Consider the following 18359-nt stretch of genomic DNA (forward strand, 5'->3'; position numbering starts at 1 on the left):
CTATGATAAGTTAAGATTATGTACTCTAGACTTACCTGTTCTTCAGATTTAAATATTAAATGGGAAGGAAAAGATTGAATATACCATTTTAATTCTTGTAGATATACACCTGTGGGGCGTTCCTTTTTCTCAGCTCCAGAAGGATACGACCACCCTCTGGGAGGGGGCAGGGAAGTTTGGTTTGGATTTCATCAGTCTGTTCGGCCTGCCATGTGGAAAATGATGCTTAATATTGATGGTAAGGGAATTTAAACCATATTCTGTGTTGGGTAGTTGATTTCTGTATGACCTCTGTGTGTGTGTGTGTGTGTGTGTATACATTTTATATATAATTATACATACTGGTGTCTTGAATTAATATTTGGACATACATTAAGACAAACATATATTAAGAAAAACCTTTATTTTTTATTACATTTCATTTAGAAAACATTTATACAGAACTTCTCCTGGAATGCTATTAAACATGAAGTAAACAAATGAAATCAAATATAAAAGCCGTGACATGATCACCTGAGCTATTTATTATAACTCATTTTTGTCCTTAGCTAGATAAGTCAGTATTTCATTATGAAATGCATATTTTAAAGGAAGAGAAGAAGACTGCTGGTCTTGGTGACCTGCAGATTATGCCTGCTGCTGAGGCTTAATGTTGTGCTAGTCGCATTCTCATTTTTAGGGTTTTTTTTAAAGATTATTTTTAAGTGCATATTAGAAGTAGAGAGAATAGTATGATAAACTGCAATCTGTGTATCCGTTGTTCAGATTGCCCCGATTTTTCTACCTTTGCGTGAACTATATACATTTCTCCCTCTGCTGCAGTAATTTTAAATCAAATCCCATTCAGCATGTTATTTTGTCCCCACTACAGTATGCACCTCTGAAAATATGGATGTTTTCCTACACAGTCACAGTGCCACCATCGTACCTAAGAAAATCTGATCATTTTTTTGTAGCTTCTAATTCTCTGTCCACAGATTTCCCTGATAGTCTCAAAGGTTATCTTTCTGTAGTTAGTTGGTTCAAATCAGGATCCAAGCAAAATCCACACATCACATTTGGCTACTTTGCCTTTTAAAAATGTAGTAGTCCCATTTCCTTTTCTCTTGTTTTGTTTTTTTCCTATTTTATGTCATTGACCTGTTGCAGAAACTTTCACTTTTCCTCTAGACTATCCAAAAATCTGGATTTATCTTTTGTTTTCTTGTAGTGTCATTCCCTTGTTCCTTTATCTCCTATATTCCCTGGAAATGGAAGTTGGTCCTGGAAGCTTGATTCACTCCTGATTCATAAGTGCTCCATCGTGTATTGTGTTAGGAGGCACCCAGTATATAGTAGACCCAACTTCAGTGATAACTAAGATTGATCAGTATGTTCAGAGATCAGTATGCCAGAGCTCTCCATTGTATATTTCCCAATCAATCTTTCAGTTACTGATATTCCATTCATTGACCATTGTCACCTGAATCATTTATTTCAGTGTGGATTACCAATTAAAATTTTTTCTTATTCTGATATTCCTTTTGCATTAGATGGAATTCCTATATGGAAAAGTGCATTGTTGTGTTGGTAATTCATTGTCTTTGATAGCTTTCTTGCTTTTTGGCACAGTAGAATGTTCCAGATTCAACCTATATTTCTTCCTCTGTACCTGGCATCAGCCATTCCTTCAAGGATCCCTGGATCTTTCCAGATCAGTGCATAGTCTCATCATCATTTTCAGCTGCATCTACCATTGTAAAGATGTATTGAGAAGATTTTTTTTTTAAGTCGTCTTTAGGTATATACTGACTGCTTCCCTGGTGACTCAGACGGTAAAGAATTTGCCTGCAATGCAGGAGACCAGGGTTCAATCCCTGGATCAAGAAGATCCCCTGGAGAAGGGCATGGCAACCCACTCCAGTATTCCTACCTGGAAAATCCCATGGAAAGAGGAACCTGGAGGTCTACAGTCCATGGGATTGCGGAATCGAACACAACTGAGCAACCAACATTTTATTTTTATTTAGATGTATACTAGGGATGTTTTTATTTTTTTTCCATTTCAGAACATCATTCATGTATTTCTATTTTTAAGATAGATTCCAAGAGATGAGATTGATGGGTCAAAGGCAGATATGTTTTTAATTTTGATTATTATTGCTAGATTGCCCTCCAATGAGATTGTAAACAGTTTGCATCAGTAAATGAGGTTACCTGTTTCCCTGTACCTTTGCCACTAGATGTGTCAAACTCTAGATTTTTGTCAGTCAAATTTGGAAGAAATAGTTTCCTTATGTACCATTTTGCATTTGGCCATCCTTTCTCATATGTATGGGTCACCATATTTCTTTTTTAAAAAATTAATTTTTTATGTCCTTTGCTCCTTTTTTTCTGTTGGATTATTGGTCTTATTTACTGAGAGAGCTTTCTAAATCAAGGAAATTAGCCCTCCGTGGTATGAATTGCAGATATTATCCCTGGGTTGTTATTTGTCTTTGATCTTTGATATTATTTTTGCTTTTTATCCTGTAGAAATTTTTCTTTTGGTGACAGGTGTGTGTCTCAGTCAATCCGTTCTTTTGTAACTTTTGATATTAACTACGGCTGGTGTCATTTTTCTCTTCCAAGATTTCTAGGCTCTTCTTATGTATATCATTGTATAAGCTTTAGAAACACCTTGTCAGATCTAGTGGGTGTGGGAGGATGAGCTATTACTTTTACTGTGACTCCATTATATTTTTAAATTAAGTTATTGAGTCTTAAACACTGAATCTTTCTGTCCAAGAAAATGCTATGCCTTTCCATTTGTTCAGGATTACTTTTTTTTCCTTCTGGAGTGTTTTAAAATTTTCTTTCCCTAGTGACTCAGACAGTAAAGAGCCTGCCTGCAATACAGGAGACCTGGGTTCAATCCATAGGTTGGCAAGATTCCCTGGAGAAGGGAATGGGGACCCACTCCATTATTCTTGCCTCTAGAATCCCGTAGACAAAGGAACCTGGCGGGCTATAGTCCATAGGGTCGCAAAGAGTTGGACACGATTGAGTGACTACCACTTTCACATAAAATTTGCCGTTTCTTATTATCATTCCTGGATATTTTCTCTCTCTTTCTCTGTTTTTCTTGTTAAATGAACTTATATTCCAACTAGTTATTTTTTATATACATGAAGTCTTTTAATTGCTATATAGTAACTTTTTTCTCTCTGCCTTATTGAATTCCATTAACTTTTCAAGTTATTTCCTTGCAGTTTCTAGGTTATAATCATTTTATCTGCAATAGTGATAGTTTTACCTCTTTGGATTTTTACACCTCTAATATTTTTTATCAGGTTATATTGACTAATTAGAACAGTGTTAACTGTTAGAGAGTAGTGGGCATCCTCTTTGTATTCTTTACTTTAGAAGGAATGCTTCAGTATTTCTGCATTAAGTATGATGCATGCATGTATGTATGTATATGCTTAGAAGCCTCTGTTGGTTTCCATTTTATTGAGTACTTTCAATCAATAATGTATGTTTTTTGTCAGATGTCTTTTTAGTATCTGGGGAGTTCTTTATATGCTGTTTTCTCCTCTTTTTAAAAAACACTGAACTTAATTTGTGTTTCTAGATTCTTTTAATGTGGTGCTGAATTCTGTTTTTTAACACTTTACCTTTTTAATCAAGTTGCAAAAAAAAAAAAAGCAAGATTGGTCTGATCTGCAATCTTCTCTTTTTTAATGCAGTCTTTTTCAAGTTTTGGTATTAATCTTTAATTTCACAAAAAATTTGGAAGTTGCCTGTGCTCTAAAATGTATGACAGTTTTTAAATGGTGTTAAAATTATCAGCTCTTTTAAGATTTCATGAAATTCCCATGTAAAATTTTGTAGCCTGGTTTGTTACATTTTGTTCAGTGAATAGTTCTTTTAAAGCTTTCATTTATTTTGTGAAAATCAGTCTGTTTAGGCTCTCTGTATTCAGTTTTGCTAGTTATATCTTATTAGAAAATTATATATTTTATCTATATCTTTACTAAGTGGTCTCTTTTTTTAAAAAAATTTTATCTATTTCTATCGTTTATCCCCATTGATTCTTTTTTAATCTTTGTGCTTTGTCCTTTTTACTCTTAATTAGGAGAGGTAGTACTCAATGGCACCCCACTCCAGTACTCTTGCCTTGCAAATCCCATGGACGGAGGAGCCTGGTAGGCTACAGTCCATGAGGTCACTAGGAGTCAGACACGACTGAATGACTTCACTTTCACTTTTCACTTTCATGCATTGGAGAAGGAAATGGCAACCCACTCCAGTGTTCTTGCCTGGAGAATCCCAGGGACAGGGAAGCCTGGTGGGCTGCCGTCTATGGGGTCGCACAGAGTCGGACACGACTGAAGCGACTTAGCAGCAGCAGCAGCAGTACTGTAATCAGCCTGTTTTCTGCTCCTCACTCTGCCACCTGCCTCCACCAAAGAGGTTTTGGAATTTTTTCTGAGCTCTCTGGCCTTGTCTTCTGACTCCTTAGTTTCTTTTTTAGCCTAATAAATTTTTCCCTCTACTTTTCTTCAGTTACCTTAGTTGTTTCCCCAACTTCTTTTTCCCCTCCTACACTGGGTCTTCCTTGTGGCCTGCCAGCTTTCTCTAGCTGTAGCATGTGGGCTCTAGAGCGCATTGGCTGAGGCTCAGAGGCTCAACGGGCCTCTCTGGTTGCCATGTGTGTGTGAGCTTATTTGCCTCTTGGCATGGGATCTCAGTTCTCAGACCAGGGATCAAACTAGCATCCCCTACATTGGAAGGTGGATTCTTTACCACCAGACTACCAAGGAAGTCCCTTTCCTAACTTTTTGAACTATAGTCTTAACTCAGTTAATTTCATTTTTCTCATTAAAAAAAGAATTTAAAATGATTATTTTGGAAATTCCCTAGCCATTCAGTGGTTAGAACTCCATGCTTTCATGCTGAGGGTCTGGGTTTTGTCCCTGGTCAAGGAACTAGCATCTCACAGGATTATATTATTTTCTCAAAACACCACAGATTTCATTTGTATTTCCTCTATTATCCAGTGTTGAGAGACTTTTTAAATTTTCATATTGAAGATCTTTTAATTTTCAGATTGTGTTGTAAATTTCTGGTTTCATTGTGTTGTTTATCAGAGAATATGGTTTGTATTTCTGTTTTTAGAATTTATTGAGGTTTTTTTTTAGTAACCTAACATCATCAGAATTTATGAAATGAAAGTTCAGTAGCTCTTTGAGAATAAGATACAATCATTTTTTTAGGATAGAGTTAAATGAATATCCTTTAGCTCTTCAGTTTTGATTATGTTGTTTACATCATCTATTTCCTTATTTATTTCTGTTTACTTGTCTTAGAATGGGAGAAATAAATTTAAGCTTCCTATCATGTGTCTATTTCTTTTTATACTTCCGCTTTCTTAATTTGCTACCATAGTATTAGGAGCGTATGTATACCTGTCTTTATTCTTTGTTGTAATTTATACCTTTACAATGATAAAGTGACTTTTTTTGTACTTTTTGGGCCAAAAGTCTACATTATCTAACAGAAGGATTACAATCCATGTGGTCTGTTTTCTGTGCTTTTAAATGCTAGTTCTGTTATTAGGAACCCCATCAGTGGTTACCTTCATACTCTCATTTAATACTTATCTTTCTCCCTCTTTAAAGCAGTATCTTTTGCTTTCCTTAATAAGTAACTTTTATGTTAACTTTAGTCTCTTCCTTCCCCTCCTCTGCTTTATTAACTAGTTTTAGCCAACATAGCATTATTATATTGTTCATTATGATTTTGCTTAAATTTCTACTACTTGACTCTCAGCTTTGACTCTGTTGCTGTAAAGTGTGCCCTCAGTTAGTTTATTCTGCTTTTTTATGATTGTTCTGTTTTCCGTGTATTTGCATACACTGTTATTCCCATGGTTTTGAGCATGTCACAGCTACATTCCATCTGTGCTCATCTTAAGTCTACAGTTGTATGTCTTGGTGCTAATTGCAAGTCCTTTTGCTAGAATGTTTCCGGGCATCTCTTGGTTGCAGTTTGTCCTCAAGTTACTTCAGGCCTTCCTGAAGTAACTTCCTGACTCATATGAGTAAGAACTGAGGTTTTTTGTGCATTGAAAACCATTTGTCTATAGTCTCATTCCTAAAGGGGACTGCTTGATTAGACATAAAATGATTGAATCACACTTTTTTTTTCTAATTCTGTTTTTTTGTTCAAGTATAGTTGATATACAAATTGTGCCAGTATCTACTGCACAGCGTAGTTACTCAGCTATAGATGTATATACATTTTTTAAAATATTCTTTTCCATTATGGATTATCTGAATTATACTTTCTTGAGTTTCTGATAGATACTTTCCCACTGTCTTCTGACACTGAATTTTCAGTAGAGAATTAGGATGTCAGCTGATTTTCTTGTCCCTTATAAGTACCTTCTTTTTTTGTCTGGTTGCTGAAAATATTTGTTACAATTATTTTGCTAGATTTTTTTCTTCAATGTTGACTATTTTGAGTCAGTTTTATTTAAAACATGGGATCCCCTTTGAGGATGTAGGTTCAACTCTTTTATCTTTTTTTTTTTTAATCTGTCATTTTATTTTCTTTTTAAAAAATTCTATCCTGCTTGTTCTTTACTGTTTCTTTTATGGTGTAATTTTTACCATTTGCTCATTGTAGTTTTGTCTTCGTTTTTTTAATTTAAAAAGTCTTTTTCTTCCATTTCTTTCATGAGTTCTGCAGTGCTTATGTCATTTTCTCCTCTTACGTGTTTGTCTTTCCCTGAGTTCTTAAATTTCTGCTCTGAGATCTTTCTTCATAGCTGCATTAAGAAATTTCAGATTCATATTGAAAAGTAGTGTTATAGTTTTATCTATTTTGTAGTGGTGTATTTTGTTGAGTTTTCTTTGTCTGGGATGTTGTGCTGCTTTTTTACATTTTTTAAATGGTATTTTTGTATAGATACTTGCCCCTTTCGTTACTCGTATTTGAGTGAGATAAGTTTTCTCAAACCACCTATTAGAAGAGACTGGAGTGGGAGAAGGAGGTGGAACAGGACATTAGGAGCAAGGTGGTTTTCCAGGTTTCTCTGCTCAAGACCTCTATTCTCTTCTGTTCTGATGGATTCTTTCTTCAGAATAAAGCCACATCTCCTTTGCCTCTCAGTAATAAATGTTTAAGGACTTTCTGCTACCAAGGAATTCAGCTCTTGCCTTTTAAAGTACATGCTCAAATGTTAACCGTTAGAGAATCTGTGAAGGGTATGTGGTAGTTCATTGTACTATTCATTTAACTTTTCTTCAAGTTTTAAATTACAGAGGGACAGTGCATGCCTTGGTTTTAAAAGGGAGTCCTATCTGAGACCTGTCACTTCTAGTTCACCCTCAATTGACTCTCATGACACTTTCTACACTCCTTTCTCTACTTCCTTCTGAGAGCCCCCCATTCAGTTTCAGTACTAAGCATTGCAGTTCCCATTAAGGATAAGACCCTCTCTTTCTGGAGTAAAAATTTGCTGCTGTTGCCCCACTAGAGTGTCTTTCATCTTTCATGACTTTCTCCTTCGCAGAGGTTCCCAAGTATTTTGGGCCATATTTACTTACAATTTGGCACTTTCAGGTTTTAATTGTCTCCTAGGTTCATTGAAGATATAGGGTTTCTTCTCTTTTCTTTTCTCTCTCTCTCTCTTTTCAGATTATCTTTGTTGATCTGTAATGAGTTCTAGGGGGAAAGTGGGAAATTTTGGAAATAAACTGCTGCTATTTCCCTATTGGAACTTACAAAGTTCTGCTTTGGATATTACAAAAATTTCTAAATAACTCATTGGTCAAAGAAAATTTTAAATATTTTAAACTAAAGGGTAATAAAAATAGTACATACAAGAATTGGTATGACTAGCTAAAGCAATTCTTAGAGAGAATTTAAAACCTTAAATGCCTATTAGAAAGGGAGAAAAGCATCAATGACCTATATATTCATCTTAATAAGTTAGAAAAATAACAATTAAATGCAAAGAAAAATAGAAGGAAATAAGAGTTTTAAAAAATTAATGAAATAGAAAACAAATTTACCTCTATCCTGTACATAGGAAGACTTCAAAAATTTTAAAGAAGGATAGTGACATGATCATATTTGTTTTCCAGAAAGAGACCTCTGGCAGCAGTGTGGAGAATAGATAGAGGAGAAAAAAACTAATCTGAGAAGCCAGTTAGGAGGCTTTTTCAATCACTAGTTCAGGTAAGAGATGGTGATGGTATAATGTGGGATGGAGAGGAAGGAACATATTACAAGATTAAATTGAAAAAATAGGTTTAAAAACCATGTCCAGAAAAAAAGTTTGGGTGTAGTCACTGGTACATGGAACTGATTGGAAATAAATAGACCAGAAGGTTAACTAGATTTTTGAAGGAATTGGTTTTTGGACATAAGAAAATATATATAGAGAGATTGGGTTTACACAGTTGTAGGGGCAACCTAGTCAAGTCTGAAGTCCTTAGGGTAGGCTATCAGGAAGGGCAGGCTAGAACGAACGGGTGTGGGCTGAAGCTGCTGTCCATAAGTGGAATTTCTTTTCTCTCTTAGGGACACCTCAGCCCCATTTTTAAGGCCTTTCAACTAACTGAATGAGGTCCACCCACATTATCCAGGATAATCTCCTTTACTTAAAGTCAACTGATCATGGAATTTAATTATATCTATAAAATACCTTCACCACAATATCTAGATTTGTGTTTGATTGAATGGCAACTAGTAGCCTAGCGATATTTATATATTTAAAATTTTTAAAATAAACTCATACCTGGCCCATAAAATTCTATGATTAAAAATATAATAATAATAAAAAAAATTCTGTGATTATTCAGTCTTTGAAACAACCTTCATATTCCCAAACCTTTAGTAACTGCATTTATTTTATAAACTGGCTTTCGAGAAGTGCATACTCACCAACATACATTCAGAATAGTGACTCATTCATATCATTATGAATGATGATTCTGAATATGGGAGGGAGATCTGCTTTCACTGGTTAGTTGGCAGTTTATACCGTGTATAAAAAGATCAAATGTTAATATGTTTAACACTTGAGGATTCTGTGGAACATACAGAGAGTCATCTAGTATGTAGTTGGAAATGCAGATGTGAAAATCTGTAGTGGAATGAGGAAAAGGTAAAAGTTTTGGGAGTCCTTAGTACATATATCCATATTTGAAACTCTGAAAATGGAGAATTTCCTTTAGAAATAATATTTGGATTGAAAAAAGAAAAGAAAAGGAGAGAGCCATGGAGAATACTAGCATTTAAGGAAGAAAGAAGAACCAGAGAGCAATTAATAATTGTTGTAGGCAGTATTAGAGCCAAGAAATGGTGTCAAGGGAGGAAACATATTCAGAGAATAGATGATTTCACAGTTAAGCAGTGGAGCTCTTCCAGTAAAATCAGCAGTAAGACAGGGATGTCAGTGCTATGGTATTTAGTCACTACTGTGTTTGCTAACTTCTGTTCTTCTTACAGGCTTCAGTCTGCATGTTACTTCCTTGAAAAGCAGTAACTGACACCTTCTCCCCCAATCCAGCCATCTCCCCCACATCCAACCACCCCCCAAGAGTTACACACTTCTCTCAAGTATTCTTATAGCACAGTATACTTCCCCAGTAATACCATGTGTCACCTTGAATGTGTTTATTATTCTTTGTCTCCTGTTATAATGAAAGCTCTGTGAAACTAGGGACTGTCCACCTTATTCACCAGTGTATATATATAACCTCTGTGCCTGACACAACTCTTGGGCATACTAAGCAGAGAATGAGTAAATAAAACTAAGAACATGGAGGAGGAGTGTCTAATTGAATCTGGAAAGTTAGGAAAATATTTGTAGAAGTAAATGATGTCTTAGCTGGGCTTTTGTCAGTGTGATGGCATCAGGAGTTTGGATCAAAAAGGGGATACACAGGAATGAAAAATTTCTGAGAGGTCTCCTAAGTAAAAAAGTTTATGGAAAGATATAAGCAAAAATCTGAATGAAAGAAATATATTAAGCTTATTGAGAAGACTCTCTTTGATAAGGTATCAGTTCTCCAAAAATTAATCTGTAAATGAATTTTAAGTAAAATCCCAATAGGGCATATAGTGAAACTTGAGAAGTCTGTATTAAGATTTATATGGAAAAATAAGTGACTGTGATGAATCAATGTAATTTACAATTAAGTTGGCATTTTGGATCACTGAGGAAAGAGTGAAATATTTAATAAATGGTATTTATACAGTTGTTAACTATAAGAAAAAAATAATTAAACCCATCTCATATCATATCCCAGATTTATTTCTAGGTAGATTATAATCTAAAATTTGAAAAGCAAAACTTTAAAATTCTTTCAAGAAAATACTGATAAGCTTGGCTGCATCAAAATTTAAAACTTATTTGTTACAGATGAATCATAAACAAAGTTAAAATGCTAAGAGAGTATTTACAGCATATATAACCAAAAACTTTACAGGGAGATTAGTTAAAAAAAAAAAATAGCTAATTCGCAAAAGAGGAAACACAGATGGTCAATAAACCCATGAAAATCAAATTCTCAAATTCATTATTAGTCAAGAAAATACAAGTGAGATCTGTACCATTTGACACCTATCAAATTTATAAAATTTTAACGGATGTTGGTGAGGATAAAGTATAAGGAAATATCTTGTGCACTCTTTATAGGAGTATGATTTGATACAGCTTTGGAGAGCAGTTTTCAATATCTAGAAAAGATGAAGTGAAAATGAAATTGAACATATCTTAAAACCCTTAATATACCATGGAGGTATCTTGCATACTGAGATATTTTTTGCTGTAGCAGAAAATTAGAAACATCCCGATTCCTGTGAATAATAGGATAAGCAAATATTGGAATGAGTACATGAATATTGTCATATTGTGGTATACACTATTATACGTAAGTTAAATGAATGAACTAAATATACATATATCAACATGGATTTTTCTTAAAGTTCTCTCTTATCTTAATGAAATGAAATAAAGCCTAAAATTTTAAATGGGTTTATTTTTAAACTGTAATAATATGTACTGGTGCTGTGAAAAATAATGAGGGAAAGTATTGCACTGACCACCTTACTTGCTTATATTTCCTTTCTCGTTTGTATGATTTTGCAATCTTTGCACTTGGTATATTTTACTGAACAAAATAGTCTTTATTGAACTTGAGATCAACTGGAGAAGATTATTTTATTGAGCAATATATGATGAGTATTGCGGAGAAGACTGAACTGAACTGAACTGAATAAATACAGTGGGACTGTGCAACAAAGGAATCCATTCTAGTCTCAGTGATGAAGGAACTTTTCTCTGAGGAAGTGACAAATGGGAGCTTAGGTAAAATTTGTGGTGATGATAAACATGGAAAAGTACTTTAAGAAAGCAAGCAATCTAATTGTAATTGTGACTTCATCTTGTTTTCAAAATGATTGTTTTCATGGTATATAGTATCTTAACTCTCAACTATATAACTAAATTTAATGAATTTTTCCAATCTAAGAAAGAAAAAAAAATTTTTTTTTCACATTTCATCATCTCTGAAATTGGGAGATGTCTTGCAGTGTATGGTTTGTCACAATTTAATTGGAAAATTTGGCAGCTACAGTACTGATATACCTTACCATAATTGCGCTTTTAGAGTCAGTGAAATACAGTATACTTTTTTATGTTAGGCCAGACTCAGTTGCAATTTGCATTTTGTTTTTCTAAGTACTCATTTTAAGAGTACCAGAGTAACTATAGGAATTCCCTGGCAGTCCAGGGGTTAGGATTCCATGCTTTCACTGCCAAGGGCATGGTTTCAATCTCTGGTCAGGAAACTAAGAGCCTACAAGTCACAGTACAGCCAAAAGAAAAAGTTTGGTATGTATTAGTTGTATCTCCCTGAAGATACCTGTCACAGATAGAATGCTAAACATTTTACGTTAATTAGTCAGCCCTCATTACCTGGGTACCATGGATTCTGAGGGCTGACTGTAATGCATCATTTTCTACAAGGGACTTGAATTTCCACTGCTTTTTGATGTACAAAGGGAGTTCCAGAGCCAATCTTCTGTAGGAACCAAGAGACAACTGTATCTCATCTGAACATCATCACCGTTGTATGAGTTAGGTGATACCCCCAACTGAAGTTTAGAGACACAGTCTCTAAACTTTCTCTCTCTAAAGTGAGTTTCTCCCTCTAAAGATCACATAGTTTGTATTTTATATTTATATTACTTTATATGTAATGTAACCTATTAAGTGTAGAGGCACAGTCATTTACATTTAAGTGATAGAGGTTAAGTTTTCTGTTTCCAAAGCTTATGCTCTTAATAGTCACAGCTTTTTCCTGTATCCTTTAAGAAGCAAATTTCCTGACAGGACAAATCTCTGACCCAGGACATCTGAGTTAGAATTGTTTTTTTATTTTTATATACTTTATTTGCTTCTTTGTGCTTTTCAGTAAAATGTAGCTTTCTATAGTATATTCACTGTTTTGCTGCTAGAAGAAAATGGTCAGAATATATAAGCAGAATTTGATAATTATTTATTCTGCTTGAGTCAGAAGTTCACACTGAATATGCTTTCTTGCAAGGAAAACAGATTTCCAATAAATAATTTATTAATCACAATATTAGTGTCACTTGCTTCATATGATTGCCTTAAGTTCAGGTGTACGATCCCTCAATGAAAGTGAAAGTCAACAATTTGATTTTTATAGTATTCAAATGAGTCCTCAGAAGCAGAACAAAGCAGAACCTTTCTTTAGGGTGAAACAGGCAAGCAGCAGGTTTATCAACACTGATCAAACTCAGCCAAGTAAAGATACCTGTATCAGGCTTTATTTAGTCTAACCTCACATTAGAAAAAGTATTTTCCAGCAGGAATTTCAGTGACAGTTTCCAACAAATCTGTTTCTTGATTTACACTGCTTCAGGCTAATTGAATATGTTCTTCATATTTGATGCACAGCTGTCGTCTTGGGATCAAACATCATTCTCTGTATCCATTTCTCTCCCTACCCCTCATTTTTTAATATTTAGAAGTTTCAGGAGAAAAGGGTACACAAGAAGCAAAACATTTTGATGTCTTACACGTTGGAAAATGTATCAAAAAACCTAAATGAAAGTTTAGCTGGGTTTCTATGTTGGAAATAACTTTTCCTTCATAAATTTATCAGTGATGTTCCAACTTTTTAAATAGCTTTCGTGAAGTTTTGTTTCCATTATATTACTTTGCTTTCTCAAAAATTTACTTACCTTTATCCTCTAAACCTCTTCACTTTTTCATTTTTGCTATTATGCTTTTAATTTCTAATCATTCTTTTTTATTTCTTGAATGTTATTTTATAATAGCATACTATTCTTGTTTCACATGTGGTAGTATCTTATCTTCTCTGTGCTCACTGAAGATAATTTACCTTCAGTTCAGTTCAGTCACTCAGTCGTGTCCGACTCTTTGCGACCCCATGAATTGCAGCACGCCAGGCCTCCCTGTCCATCACCATCTCCCGGAGTTCACTCAGACTCACGTCCATCGAGTCGGTGATGCCATCCAGCCATCTCATCCTCTGTCGTCCCCTTCTCCTCCTGCCCCCAATCCCTCCCAGCATCAGAGTCTTTTCCAATGAGTCAACTCTTTGCATGAGGTGGCCAAAGTACTGGAGTTTCAGCTTTAGCATCATTCCTTCCAAAGAAATCCCAGGGCTGATCTCCTTCAGAATGGACTCATTGAATCTCTTTGCAGTCCAAGGGACTCTCAAGAGTCTTCTCCAACACCACAGTTCAAAAGCATCAATTCTTTAGCACTCAGCCTTCTTCACAGTCCAACTCTCACATCCATACATGACTACTGGAAAAACCATAGCCTTGACTAGACGGACCTTAGTTGGCAAAGTAATGTCTCTGCTTTTGAATATGCTATCTAGGTTGGTCATAACTTTTCTTCCAAGGAGTAAGCGTCTTTTAATTTCATGGCTGCTGTCACCATCGGCAGTGATTTTGGAGCCCCAAAAAGTAAAGTCTGACACTGTTTCCACTGTTTCCCCATCTATTTCCCATGAAGCGATGGGGCCGGATGCCATGATCTTCGTTTTCCGAATGTTGAGCTTTAAGCCAACCTTTTCACTCTCCTCTTTCACTTTCATCAAGAGGTTTTTTAGTTCCTCTTCACTTCCTGCCATAAGGGTGGTGTCATCTGCCTATCTGAGGTTATTGATATTTCTCCCGGCAATCTTGATTCCAGCTTGTGTTTCTTCCAGTCCAGCGTTTCTCATGATGTACACTGCATATAAGTTAAATAAGCAGGGTGACAATATACAGCCTTGATGTACTCCTTTTCCTATTTGGAACCAGTCTGTTGAGTTTTCTTTTTCTTGCACATGCTTATTCTTCCTCCAAAATCTATTTTGTTTGTTTTGATCACTGTCCTCCATTTCAGAAGCTTCCTTCAAGTATATGATGTCCTTGATTATTTATTCATGATGCAGTGGGAATCTAAAACATTGACTCGATGCTTTGAATTCATTAGTGGGACTAGTTGACTTTGAGCTTTATCATAGAGTGCTTTAATTGGGCTGATCCTAGGGAACCGATAATGTTAGTGACCTTAGTTAGGCCTTTCCTCTTAGCTAGTCAATTACCCAGACTTCAGACTCCTGCCTGAAGGGTAATAGTCTTGTTATATGCATTCTGGAAGCCAAGTTGGGGATTTTGGCTTGGGGAGTGTCTGCATTCAGGAATTAATATTTATGGTCACTTAATTATTTGTTTTGGGTACAGTCTTGTGCCCTCAGCTGTGCCTGACATCTTCCCTCCAAAAAGTCTTTTACTTTTTCCAGAGAATACACTTACAGATTATGCCAGGATAAAGATGAGGCAGTTGTTCCACAATGTGAATGGAGCTAGACAGGCGTCTAGGACTTTACCTGCTTCTCAAACAGCTTCTGTCTTTATTTTTCTGCACCGCCTCTGTTCTTCTATCACCAGTTTCAGAGGCACCTGATGCTACCGTTTCTCACACCTTTTGAGAATCCCATCTGCTGTGTCAGTTACAGCTTATCTACTTGTTTTCCATCTTCTAAAATTGTACATTTTCTATTTTCGATCCTCCCTTCCTTCTAGATTAATGCTTTTTTTTTTTTTCTCCTTAATTCCTTACCAGAGTTTTAGTGGAGTTTGGGGAAGGAATGAACTGAGTTGCTTGGCCAGAATCTATTGTTAAAATGGAGAGGCTTTGTCTGGTTATCTTTAAATTCCAACCCACAAAGGAGTCCCTGATATAGTAGATACTTGAATGTTTAAAGGGATGAGTAAGTCTTGTTTTATTATCTGTAAAACTCAATTGGTAAGTTTGTGCTAGAGACCTAGTTTCTTGCCACCTGGACCTCTCAACAGGCAGGGTTGGTTAAGTGTCCTCGTGATATTGTGGCTGGCTTCTTTGGAGCAAGCAATCCATGAGAGAGCAAGGCAGACGCTGTAATGACATTAAGGCCTAGTATTGAAAGCTATATTCTGCCAGTTTTGTAATGTCTTATTAGTTACATAAACCAGTTATATTCAGTGTAGGAGAGACTTACACAAAGGTGCAAAATCCCATGAGGAAAGACTTAGTAGGGATCATGTTGGAGGCAGACTACCACATGATGTTTCTATCGTCAACTAGAAGAAAAAATTAAACTCAAATAGAAAGTAAGAAATAATAAAACTCAAGCAAAAGTTAATTAAATAGTAAACAAACAGTATAGAAAATGAATGAAACCAAAAGTTGATTCCTTTAAAAAAGTTAATAAAAATTTTAAACTCCTAGGAAGGCTAATCAAAAAAAAAAAAGAAAGAAAAGAAATAACCAAACAGATTATTAGTGTCAAAAATTAAAGAAGGGTTTATCATTAAAGATCTTTCAGAAGTGAAAGGTTGATAAGGGAACAGTTTTATACTAATTAATTTGATAACTTACACACAATGTTAAAAAGTTAGCTCAAAGAAAACTGGAATAGTCTGGTATCTGTTAAGGAAATTGAATTCATAATCCTTTCTAACAAAACTCCAGTCCCAGTTGATTTCGTTGCTAAAATTTATCTGACATTTAAGAAAAAATGATAGCAGTCTTACACAGATTATTTCAGAAAACAGAAGAAAAAAGGCGTTTCGGCTCAATTTTATGAGGCTCGTATTCCTCTGAATCTGACACCTGACCAAAACAATGTAATCTTCTCAACAGACAGAAGAATCATTTGACACATTTTAATGTTATCATGATAAAAATTTGTAACACAGTAGCAGTAAAAGGAAACGTCTCCAACCTGATCAAAGAACCTAGAAAAGCACACAGGCATCATCATACTCAGTGTCGAAAGAGTGAACGACTCTGCCGTAAGATTAAGAGGAGGATGCTTACTCTCGCTACTTCTGTCCAACGTTGTGCTGCTGGTCCAAGAAAAGTGAAAGTGTAATATTGTAAAGGAAGGAATACAGCTATCGCTGTTTGCAAAAGACGTAACTGTCTACATTAAAAAAATCTGAAGAAATCTACCCCCCCAAAAAATCCTACTAGAGTTAATAGATGCATTTTGCCAGATCACAAGACATTAGTTGCATAATAATGCTAGCAGTATAATAGATAATACTGGCATTCAGCAGTTGGAAAAATGAAAAACACATGTACCATTCATCATAATAGTTTTGAAATATTTAGGCATAGATTTTTTTCATCTTTGCACAGGGATCATGCTAATCTCTGTATCATTCCAATTTTAGTACAGGTAGCACTAGATAGATTTTAAAAGAGATGTGTACACAAACCCTCTACACTGCAAGCCTATAAAACTTTCCTGAGAAAGATAAGAAAGATAAATAAACAGAGATACCATGTGCCTGGTGGCTCAGATGATAAAGAATCTGCCTACCATGCAGGAGACTCAGGTTGATCCCTGGGATAGGAAGATCCCCTGGAGAAGGGCATGGCAACCCACTCCAGTATTCTTGCCTGAAAAATCCCATGAACAGAGGAACCTGGCAGCTTGCAGTTCATGAGATCACAAAGAGTCAGACACAACCGAAATGACTTAGCACGCACGCAGACCATGTTCTTGGCACAGAAGACTGAAATAGTTAGGATGCTCATTATTCCGAAATTGATCTGTAGACTCAACACAATCCCAGAATCTCACCAAAAATCTCACTTCTTAAAATAAATATAAATTGACAAGCTGATTTTAAGATTTACTTGGAAATGCAGAGAATCTAGAACAGTAAAAACCATTTTGAAGAAGACCAGAGTTGGAGGATTTATAATCCCTGATTTCAAGACATGCTATAAAGCTACAGTAAGGAAAACTGTGATACTGAGGTTAAAGATGGACATATAAATCAAGTTACAAGATGGCTACAGATACTACACTTGATCTTAGCCAAAAAGCTAAAAAATAATTAGAATAGCTATAAACATTTATGTGGTTGATTGATATTTGACAGAGGGGCCAAATTCAATGGGGACAGAATAGTCTTCTCAATGATACCAGAACAGTTGGGTATTTGTACAAAAAATAAACATTAAAACTGAGAAACTTCTAAGAAAAGAGGAAAAATACTCATGCCCTTGGAGTAAGCAAAGATTTCTTTGTATGTTGGAAACCTAATCTAAGTGAAAACCATCTCTTAAGAACACTGTTAAGAAGATGAAAAGGCAAGCTACTGAAATTTGAAAAAGTTTCAAATATTTGCATAATATATCCTGAACAAAAGATTTGTGTCGAATATATGAAAAGCTTACATAACTCAAACTTTTTAACAATGGTCAAAAAAATACACTGCACAAAAGATTATGGGAATGGTCAATAGCACCTGAGAAGATATTAAACATCATTGCTCATCAGGAAAATGCAGATAAAAACCACAGTGAGATATCACTTCACTCTTGCTAGACTTGCTAAAGTAAAAAACCCAGCAATGCTAAGTGTTGGCAAGAATGTGGAACAATTAGAAACGGTAGGAGTATAAAACAGTACAACCACTTTGAAAAATATTTTGGCATATTTTTGAAAATTTAAATATTTTCTTGCCATATGTCCTAACTATTCTTAGGTCTTTTCCCAAGAGAAATGAAAAAAAAAAATAGGTCCATACAAAGGTTTGTACATGTTCGTAATAACTAGGATCTGGAAACAACCCAAATGCCCAGCAACAAGTAAACTGAGAAACAAATTGTGATTTATTTACACGATGGAATACTATCCAGCAATTTTAAAAAACTAATTTATAAAATGGTATGGATGAATCTTAAGTAAGATGTGCAGAAAAGCTAAACAAAATGTTGTATACCATATAATTCCATTTATGTGAAATTCTGGAACAAATTTATTATGAAA

The 18359-nt window shown here is 35.1% G+C and overlaps 1 protein-coding gene across 4 annotated transcripts in view; it reads left to right on the forward strand.

Annotated features, from left to right (window-relative positions):
- AGO3 (argonaute 3, RISC catalytic component) overlaps positions 1 to 18359 on the forward strand; it is a 125647-nt gene that overhangs the window by 49823 nt on the left and 57465 nt on the right. For 2 of the 4 annotated variants that reach the window (XM_018041517.1, XM_018041526.1), the window contains exon 5: positions 102 to 238. In XM_018041517.1, the coding sequence (XP_017897006.1) occupies positions 102 to 238 (137 nt within the window). Of the gene's footprint in view, positions 1 to 101; positions 239 to 8006; positions 8209 to 18359 lie in introns of those variants that run through there. The other 2 variants (XM_018041535.1, XM_018041542.1) reach the window with 2 other exon arrangements.

Source organism: Capra hircus, chromosome 3, assembly GCF_001704415.2.
Source record: "Capra hircus breed San Clemente chromosome 3, ASM170441v1, whole genome shotgun sequence".
Lineage (NCBI taxonomy): Eukaryota > Metazoa > Chordata > Mammalia > Artiodactyla > Bovidae > Capra > Capra hircus.